Source organism: Oncorhynchus nerka, linkage group LG4 (assembly GCF_034236695.1).
Source record: "Oncorhynchus nerka isolate Pitt River linkage group LG4, Oner_Uvic_2.0, whole genome shotgun sequence".
Taxonomy (NCBI): domain Eukaryota; kingdom Metazoa; phylum Chordata; class Actinopteri; order Salmoniformes; family Salmonidae; genus Oncorhynchus; species Oncorhynchus nerka.
The window spans coordinates 76,836,659-76,846,738 of NC_088399.1; the positions used below are offsets into that span (position 1 = coordinate 76,836,659).

The 10,080-nt window shown below is 44.3% G+C and overlaps 1 protein-coding gene across 8 annotated transcripts; it reads left to right on the top strand.

The window, feature by feature from the left end:
- The first annotated feature begins 390 nt into the window (after window positions 1–390).
- On the top strand, window positions 391–6,436 carry LOC115128631 (uncharacterized). 8 transcript variants are annotated; one of them, XM_065017882.1, is made up of 9 exons: window positions 394–511; window positions 957–1,109; window positions 1,390–1,577; window positions 1,682–1,759; window positions 1,861–2,000; window positions 2,361–2,486; window positions 2,569–2,626; window positions 2,734–3,060; window positions 3,815–6,436. In XM_065017882.1, exons 3-9 carry the CDS (start codon window positions 1,553–1,555, stop codon window positions 5,752–5,754), a joined length of 2,694 nt encoding a protein of 897 aa, XP_064873954.1. In that variant the 5' UTR covers window positions 394–511; window positions 957–1,109; window positions 1,390–1,552; the 3' UTR covers window positions 5,755–6,436. The 8 variants fall into 8 exon arrangements, with proteins under 8 accessions (XP_029514525.2, XP_064873954.1, XP_064873956.1 ...); XM_065017884.1 differs by having other exon boundaries at window positions 1,526–1,577; XM_065017883.1 differs by having other exon boundaries at window positions 957–1,069.
- The last annotated feature ends 3,644 nt before the right edge of the window (window positions 6,437–10,080 follow it).

Sequence of the window (10,080 nt, forward strand, 5' to 3'; positions counted from 1 at the left end):
CTTTCCAGATGGCAGTCCACGTTTGATTGGCAGAGGGTTTTGTATGTTCAGTTGATGGTGACATTACACAGACCGGGAACTCTTCATACAGCAACATTATCTTTATGGCTGTTTTGTTCTTTAGTGTTTCATAGCCAACTTCATGTCATGCAGGACAATATAATGTACACTTTTTGAGCTCTCACATTGTTATTCAAAGATTTCCTGTGGAGATGAAAGTAAACTAGAGAATTTAGTTTTATTGTGTATCATTTTGACCCATTCAATTATAATCATTTTTATTACCGCTCAAACTCTGATTTACGAAAGGAAGACGTGCGATTAACAGGCTGTAATAAATTCCTCACCCCTCTTTGGTTCCGCACTCTTGAGTTTCTCCCGCTGTATCTGACCTCATGCTTTACGCAGTGCGGTCGTCGAGTTGATAATCCGTGTCACTAATCTCTTTTAACCATTGATTTCAGAAAGACAGATCAAACACACCATTTCCCCTGACGTGGAGTACAGACCGGTAGGTCATTCTATTGTTATATGTTAATTAGCCATATGGAGAACTTTTTTTAACTTGCTGGCTAGCTAGTTGCTTGCTGGCTAGCTAGCGTTAATGTAATGTAAGTTCTGTCGGAGTTTCATTCGCACACATTTGATTGTTAACGATAGCTTGGCGAGAGTGACATTTATACTTCAGTTTTCATACGAGCCTTGATTTGGTAGCTTGTCGAATGTTTTTATCCTGACACTCCAGTTTTGTTTCTTGGCTATTGGCTAGCCACTTTCGTTTTGCTAAACCATTTGGAAGAAAATATTGCTGACGCGTTAGCCAGACAGGCCAGTGACCACATTCAAGTTGTTACTGACCTATTCTTCAATTTTAGCACATTGCGCTCTGTTCCTGACGAGATTAATTATTATATCTACATTAAGGATTTGTATGTTCTTCTATCTCGCAAATATAGATCGAGTCCTGTAGTTGAGTTATATTTGACTTTTTATCAGCACACCTTGGTGACGCCAGTCAATCAGCTACATCACCTTTCACATGCTCGTGCATCATCAACAAAGACGAATGGTGAGACTGAAAGTCGGCTTCATTTTCAAGTCTTGTGTTGGTAAGAATGGATTTGGCAATATATTTGTATGGTCAAACTTTGTGAAATATGATATTGTGAAACATTGCACCGTTAAACGTGAGCAGGAGTCTATTTTATGGAATTGATTGGGATCAATGCCAATTGTCAATCGAGCATGGCAAAATGAGATTGAGTCTTGACTCAAATGGGTGCTGTAAAGTCAAACTGACAGATGTAGAGTGTGGTATAGCAGCTAGATAATGCATTATCTCGATATTATTTAAAAAACATAGCTGATATCTGCTTCTGTCCCTTGCAGCCCCGTATTTGCAGTGACTGGTGTTGTTGAGCCACCTTGTGGTGTTTGCACACAGTGTTCCCCCCCCTGCCTCCCTCTCTCTGTTTCTCCATCTACTCTGTTGCTTTTTTTTCTCTCACTCTTTCTCGGTTGTTAGGGTGTTTGACACCTGAGGTCTGCCACTATGCAGCCTGGAAGAGCACACAATGGTAGGCAATGGGTTATCAACTCTTTATTCATCCTCATTCATCCATTCAGCATCCTCTCTTTCTTCCTTTCATTGTCATTCATTCATTCTCTCATCCTCATGTAGCTGTGTGTGGCCAGAGCCTGCTGTCCAACTCCCTTAGGGTGTATCTGAACAACAAGAACAGACTGCAGCCCATAATCGGTCAGGAACAACTCTGTGTTTTTGTAAATGATACGTCTGTGTTTTAGACCAATGTGTGTACTTTAGACCTGTGTGTACTTCACGTGTGTGTGTGTTTTTAGGTCTGGGCTGTGTGACAGAGTGTGTGACACTCGGCAGGGACTCTGAGGCGGTGTACCTGTGTGAGGTGTGTGTGTGTCGTCTCAGTAAGGCTGATGTCAGGAGCCACATCATGGGGAGTCTCCACCGATACAACTACATTGTGAGTGTGGGATGTGTGTTTCTGGATCTGTGCTCTTTACTCACAAGCTACTTAATGATTCTGATGTCTTATTGTAATACCTGTACGGTTAAACCACACCTCTTTACACCAGGGTTTCTCAATCCTGGTCCCAGGGACACAAATGGGTGCATTTTGTTTGTGCCCTAGCATTAACACACCACATTCTTATCAAAGGCTTGATGAGTATTTTTAAAATCTGGTGTTTTAGTGCTAGGACAAAAACAAAAATGCGCACCCCGTTGGGCAATGCGAAACACTGCTCTACACAATCACTAACCTACAATAGCTGCATTTATACCACTTGTGTGTTTCCTCTCTCCTGTGGCTGTCGTTGTATAGAAAGTCCATCACCCTCACTTTGTGTCAGAGTGGAAGCAGAGTCCTCCTGACCTGTCCAAGCTGGCCCGGCCTCTTATGGAGATGGCTCAAATACTAGAGAAGAGAGAAGGAACCGGGGACGTACAGGTATGTGTGTCTGTGCATGCTGGGGTGATGTGTGTGTGTGTGTGTGTGCGTGCAAATCTCCTCTGTCCTGTCTTTCTGTTAGGTGCTGAAGTTGGATGCTGCCATGTATGACGATATGACAACACACAGCGAGAGTGATGGTCAGTCCATATTCTCTCTTCTCCTTCATCCATCAGTTTATCTTCTCTTTGTACCAGTCGGCGTCACTCACACTGTCCCCCCGGATCTATCGTTCTCTCTCCTCCAGCTCTCATCCTCTTGCATGCCATCAGGACTGGGAGGGAGCAGAGAGATCTTCAGAGCCAATCAGTGAAGCAATCAGTCCAGTCGGAGTATCTTACCATCCAGTCACAGAGAACCGTGATATCGCCTCGGAGGCTCTCCGTCCAACCAGAGAGGCCTGTTGTCCAGCTTGATAACCGAACCGTCCTATGGAGGAGTCCGACCACCCAGAGTCGGAACTCATCTAGCCAATCGGAGAAGTCCCCTGTGTTGCAGCAGAGTGTCTCTATCCAATCACGGCTTAGTTCTTTGGAGGAGGAGGAGTTTCTCCATGGAAGCAAGCCACTGGTTGGTGAGTGTATGACCTCATGGGATGATGCGCCAACTTTGTTAATGGGTGGTTAAAGACATTGGGTACCACTGTGTTGGAAATAACCTTTTGACAGTTAGTTTAAAGGCCCAATGCAGCTTTTTCATCCCCATGTCAAATAATTTCTGGATAACAATTAAGTACCTTCCTGTGATTTTGTTTTCAATCAAAATTGAAAAAAATATACAAAAATAGCTTCTTGGCAAGAGCAATTTCTCAAGCAAGAGCAGTCATTTTTCTAGGACTGTCGGAGTGGTCTAAGTGGGGGAGGGGGAAAAAATTAAAACTAGCTGTTATTGGCAGACTGGTTTGGAACTCTTTCTTATTGGTCTATTAACTAATTTACCGGATGGTGATGTCACCAGGCAGGCCAAAACTACATTCCACCAAAACAGGCTGAAATGACAGGCGGTCTTTTCAAACAGCTCTTGCACTAAAAGGGCATTATCATAATTTTCACAGTAGTATTCCAACTCCTAGTGTGGAAATGTACATAAAACGCAGGAAAGTCACATTTTTGACGGCACTGGCCCTTTAATTAATTTTTTATGATTTACGTCCCCTGAATCATTCCCTGCTACACACATTGTGTGTTTTCTTTATTTTGCCTATAGAAAAATGTATCTAACTTTTTACTAACATGTATCACTCCTCTTCTTTGTGAGTGTCTTTCTCTCTCTCGTTGCCTCTTTCTCTCTCCCTCGCTCTCTTCGTCTCCTTTTGTCTCTCACTTAAGGTGCTTCACTGAAGCGTCCTGCCTCATCATGGCAGCATGACCCCTCTCTTTCCCCGACCCCAAATGTCACAGCTGGAAGTCAGATGTCTCTGGGCGGGCCTGAGGGGAAGGGGGCGGGACTGCAGGGGGTTCCTGCAAAGCTGATTCGCTGTGAGCCGGTGTTCAAGGTCAGTCTATCTATGACGGACGGCCCCTGGCTTTTGGAGAGGAACTCCTTCAGCCTGGAAACCTCCCCCTCCTCCCTCAGACACGCCTCACCCCTTCACTCCCCCACCGTAGATGCCTCATTCCAACGCTCTCCCGCTCCCTCACGTTTGCTTGGCCAGCCTGGAAACTCGGTTGCCGCAAGACTCGGAAACACACATGAAAATACACACACTCCGGGACATGCACACACTTTGACTATGAGACTGAGCCCAGCCATACCTGATCAGCAGCTGACTATGGGAGACGAGGACACAGAGAAAGACCGTCTGTATCTCGGAGGGGAACAGAGGTTCACCGACTATGCTTTGTACGATGGCAGAGAGAAAAACACAACTGACGGTCTCTACTCTGTCAAAGAGCAAAACAGTACTGACCTGGTTTACCTCAGGAGAGAGCAGGACCGAACTGACCATCTGTATTCAGAAAATAACCGACTCACTGACACGAAGTTCCATGTCCGAGTGGGGCAGAACAACCGACAAGGCAGTATTTACCCCGGTCTAGCCTGTGCCAGAGACATCACTGACACGGCGTCTGTTGCCGGGCCGATTCTCTTCACTACCGGCCGTCTCTTGAAGGAGAGCTTGACAGACACTCCTCTAATGGAAGAAGAACAGGAGGATGAGAGGGGGAATGAGTGTCATTCTGGGGCTCAGAGGCTTGCAGAGGATGACAGGACAACTGACAGTCTTTACTCTACTGGAGAGAGGATAACAGACAGTGGGTTTTCCACAGGAAGCAGGTCAACTGACAAAATGTACCAAACAGGAGAACGATCAACTGACAATCAGTCTTTTACAACAGAAGTGACAACTGACCGTTGGTATGCTACAGGAGAGGAGCTAACTGACCGTCAGTTGATGGAGGAAGAGGAGCGATGCAGAGCTGAAATTCAGGATGGAGTTGGGCTCATCGTGGAGGTCATGGTGGAGGAGGGGGAGAGAGAGGAAGGAAAGGATGGAGAGAGGGAGGAGAACTCAGACTTTTACCACCAACAGTATTTGCAAGGCCAGCCTCCACAATGGCACCAGGCGCAGGGGTTCACAGGAACTCATAGGGGCGCCGTAGGGCTTCATATGGTTGACACAGCAGATCTCAGACATGACATAGCCATTCATAGAGATCAGGCAGGGCCAGCCCTTCACCGAGAAGAGATGAGCAGTCGTATGGGTGACATAGCAGCCATGCAGCAGGTGCAGTTATGTGAGGCTGAGTACAGAGAAGCATGGGCCTATGGAGGCACACAGCTGACCCCTGACACCTATAGATCAGGTCCGCAGGAGTATGAGACTGACCCTGGCTCCTACCTGCCATTCCCAGAGGGCCACAGAATAAACTGTGACCCCTACCAAGTGGTTTCTGATTGGTTTAGAACCACCCCTGGCCCGCACTTCGTTCACTCTAACCCTGACGAGTTTACACCCCAGGTCCTCCCGTACCCCCACAATACAATGCCCCAGGGGATTGGACCCAATCCCCACTCTGGTCCCTTCCCCATGAAGATGAGGGGTGTGCAGTCACAGGAGTACAGAAGGCTCCCCAGCCCCCCATTTGTTATGGTGTCTAGACCCTGCCACCCTCAGCCCTTCTTTCCAGGACATGAAGGCTTTCTGTCCCCCCGGCACGGCCCAGCCTTACCTCCCAGCCCTCCCCACTACAGAGGAGCCTACTTGGGCCACAGCCCTGCCCGGAGTCCCTGGGCAGCTCCAGGACCAGGACCTCCCTGGGTCTAATTACCACACACCATACATAAATCCACCAGGATAGTTATTTGTGGCACTTTAGATACTGTTGTTTTAAATGGACAGGTGTTTTGTGTGTTTTATACACTCTAGGTTCTATTGTTTTTATAGCTGTCTTAAACCAACAGTATCCCATCCATTGTATAAGTGCTGATTTTTGGTACTTCCCCTGTATGATGTCATGAAATCTCATTGACAACTGTCAACGATTCAACTCACCGGTTCAATTCTGTTACCAATTCAGATTTATACAAGACTAGTTTGTTTTAAGTTGTTTGTCTTCTGCCGTCGAATCAAGATGGAGCTGAGATGGATGAATACACAACACGTTGAACACTGGCTAAATTTTATAATATTATGAACTCAGTTTGTGAAACGCTGCTTCAGCGACCAATTAGAGACATTATGAAGAAGGGAAATCTATTTTTCCAACAACAAATATTTTGGTTAATGCAAAAAAAAATCTAAATGTAAATATAACCTAAGGTTTATTTTACACAATAAGGGGGATCAATTAGGGGTTCAACATTGACCTTTCCAGAACTGTCTAGATGGAGGCGCTGTATTAGTTTTCAGTTCGACCAGCTGAGGAAAGCAGAGCTGAATAAGTTGTTTAAAATGATGTTCAGACACACAACACTTGTTAAAATAAACAGTTTTATTTTAAAATGTTTTTCATACTTGCCATGTGTGCTTCCCTCATGAAGTTGGGTTTATTTCAGTTCATTTGAAGATTATTGAAGATTTGAAGATTATTCCCCAAAAATGTTTATGTGCAGCAGGTACGACAGACTCGGAGCTGCCTCTTCCTATAGGCAGACTACGCGCTGCCCTTTTCTTTTTCAAGGAACTGTTGGGTCTCGACTCACTTTTGACAAGTAGAATACACCAGGTGCAATTTTGACATTTTGTTGTGTATCAGTAGTTTCCCACTTATGACAGTCGCTCAATAAGCCCATGTCAGGTCAGCAAAACATTTAAAGATTGCTAGGTAAGGTAGTTGAGCCAGGGACCCTGACCTCCAGGGGGGCCTCCATTGATTTTTGTAATTTTGTCACTCTTTTACAGACACTATACACACACACACAAAAGTATATGTGGATTTGGCTATTTCAGCCACACCTGTTGCTGACAGGTGTTTAAAATCGAGCACACAGCCATTCAATCTCCATAGACAAACATTCGCAGTAGAATGGCCTTACTGAAGAGCTCAGTTACTTTCAACGGGGCACTGTCATAGGGTTCCACATTCTCCAACAAGTCAGTTTGTCTAGAGCTACTCTGTCAATTGTAATTGCTGTTATTGTGAAGTGGAAATGTCTTGGAGAAACAACAGCTCGGCTGCGAAGTGGTAGGCCACACAAGCTCACAGAACGGGACCACCGAGTGCTGTAAAGCGTAAAGATTGTCTGTCCCCTGTTGCAACACTCACTACAGAGTTCCAAACTGCCTCTGGAAGGAATGTCCGCACAAACTGTTTTGCGGGAGCGTCATGAAATGGGTTTCCATGGCCAAGCAGCCGCACACACACAAGCCTAAGATCACCATGTGCAATACCAAGCGTCGTCTGAAGAGGTGTAAAGCTCGCCGCAATTGGACTCTGGAGCATTGAAAATGTGTTTTTCTGGAGTGGTGAAGCGTGATTCACCATCTGGCAGTCCGATGGACGAATCTGGGTTTGGCGGATGACAGGAGAACGCTACCTGCCCCAATGCTTAGTGTCAAGTTTGGTGGTGGAGAAATAATGGCCTGGGGCTGTTTTTTACATGGTTTCGGCTAGTCCCCTTAGTTCCAGTGAAGGGAAACCTTAACACTACACTACTTCCAACTTCGTGGCAACAGTTTGGGGAAGGTCCTTTCCTGTTTGAACATGACAATGCCCCTGTGCACAAAGCAAGGTCCATACAGAAATGGTTTGGAAGAACTTGATTGGCCTGCACCGAGCCCTGACCTCAACCCCATTGAACACCTTCGGAATGAATCGGTACGCCAGACCTAATCACCCAACTGGTAGCAAGTCTCTGCAGCAATGTTCCAACATCTAGTGGAATGCCTTCCCAGAAGAGTGGAGGCTGTTATAGCAGCAATGTTCCAACATCTAGTGGAATGCCTTCCCAGAAGAGTGGAGGCTGTTATAGCAGCAAAGGGGGGACCAACTCCATATTAATACCCCTGATTTTGGAATGAGATGTTTGATGAGCAGGTGTCCACATACTTTTGGTCATATAGTGTATCATATGAACATGGCATAAGTCATGACAAAATGTGTAACTGAAACATGTCCTCTCCACCTCATGGTGAACTGTGTAGACTTCCAGGATATTACCTTTGAAACGGCAAGATGTTCTCCACCTGAGGAGGAGGAGGGGGGGGGGGGGGTTCTAAAAGGCTAGAGGCAGCACTGGAAAGGCTACTCAGCAAGTGGCATTGAACTTTGTCAATTTGGCATGATAAAACTTTTCAAGCAGGTCTATAATATGGTTAATGTAGCACAGCTGGAGTCAAGTCTTTTTTTTTTTACCTGTTTTTCCATTGAGTCACATAATGCTGTATTCAAGTGTCTCATACTGTAGTTCATTTTTTTATTTGCTGCTGTATTTGAGTACATTATGGCCTTCAGGCTAATAAAGTCACAGTATCCATTGATCTCCTGCTCCAGTCATCTAATGCAGTGGCTCCCAATTCATTATTTTTTTACCATAGACAAACCAAATCTTACATGAAGTCATTGTCATTCTGTAGTAACGCCTGTTTTTTAATTTTATGAATTTCTGACCTTGGAAAACCCTTAGAGGGTTGGGAAACAAAACACTGGTCTACTAATATCTTCCAGAACATTATCCAGCTGTCTTGTGAAGGCTTGAGAAGGAAGTACTGTACACACCTCAACGTTGCAACATAATCTACTTGATTGAATCTGGTTGTTCTCAGTATTATTATTTACATATTGAAATAGTGCAAACAAGTAAGGAAGCCAGATAAATGAGACAGTCCACTAGCAAACAAGTAAGGAAGCCAGATAAATGAGACAGTCCACTAGCAAACAAGTAAAGGAAGCCAGATAAATGAGACAGTCCACTAGCAAACAAGTAAAGGAAGCCAGATAAATGAGACAGTCCACTAGCAAACAAGTAAGGAAGCCAGATAAATGAGACAGTCCACTAGCAAACAAGTAAAGGAAGCCAGATAAATGAGACAGTCCACTAGCAAACAAGTAAGGAAGCCAGATAAATGAGACAGTCCACTAGCAAACAAGTAAGGAAGCCAGATAAATGAGACAGTCCACTAGCAAACAAGTAAAGGAAGCCAGATAAATGAGACAGTCCACTAGCAAACAAGTAAGGAAGCCAGATAAATGAGACAGTCCACTAGCAAACAAGTAAAGGAAGCCAGATAAATGAGACAGTCCTCTAGCAAACAAGTAAGGAAGCCAGATAAATGAGACAGTCCACTAGGTGTCACCCTATTACAAGTTCACTGAACGTGTGTGGAAGACACTGCATTTCTAGTCACGAAAACACAGCAAACTATCAAACCTTTGAAGTCAACATTTACTATTTTCATATGTATTACCTGAACCTTGTTACCTTGTTTGGTAAAGAAATGAAATACAAACCCTATTTCGCAGCGAGCTCAAACGCAATAAACTCAAAATGGATGCGATTGGACAGTTTTGTCAGAGCCTCAGAGAGACACCAATAACATGGCTCTCATCAGAAGAGCTGTGAATTAAAGGTGAAACAGGGTCAGGAAATATAAATATAATAATCATTGCTCTTCACCCATCCTGTTCCCTTATCATACGTTGCAATTCTAAGTAGAAGCATATGCTTGTCATACTAACAGCAATGATGGTTGCTAAAGTTAAAGGTCATGAACAGTCAAAATCATGTTTTTCATGAAATTGGATGAAACCAGATTAAAGTGTGATGGCCAAAGTATGCCATGCCAAACACTTGGATTAAGGAGGCGAGATTATTAAAGGGATAGGATGACATCACCCTAACGTTTATTTTAATGCACCAATGGTAGCATGATATTCGCTTAATTTAAATAAGTACCACCTTGTAACCAACATTGGAGTGTTTGCGGAGGGGTCGTGGTTTATATAGCTTGATAGCTACTTGATAGGCACTCTACTGGTGCCAAAATTTGACCGTGTCGGCAAATAATTAAATGTTTACACTATTCATCTATGACAACGATTTTTATATCATTAACCAGGTTTCCATCCAAACTTTTTATGTGCGTAAAGCACGTCATATAAAAATTATTGACCAAGTGGGGTCTTTTTATATCGTTAAAATGTATTATGCA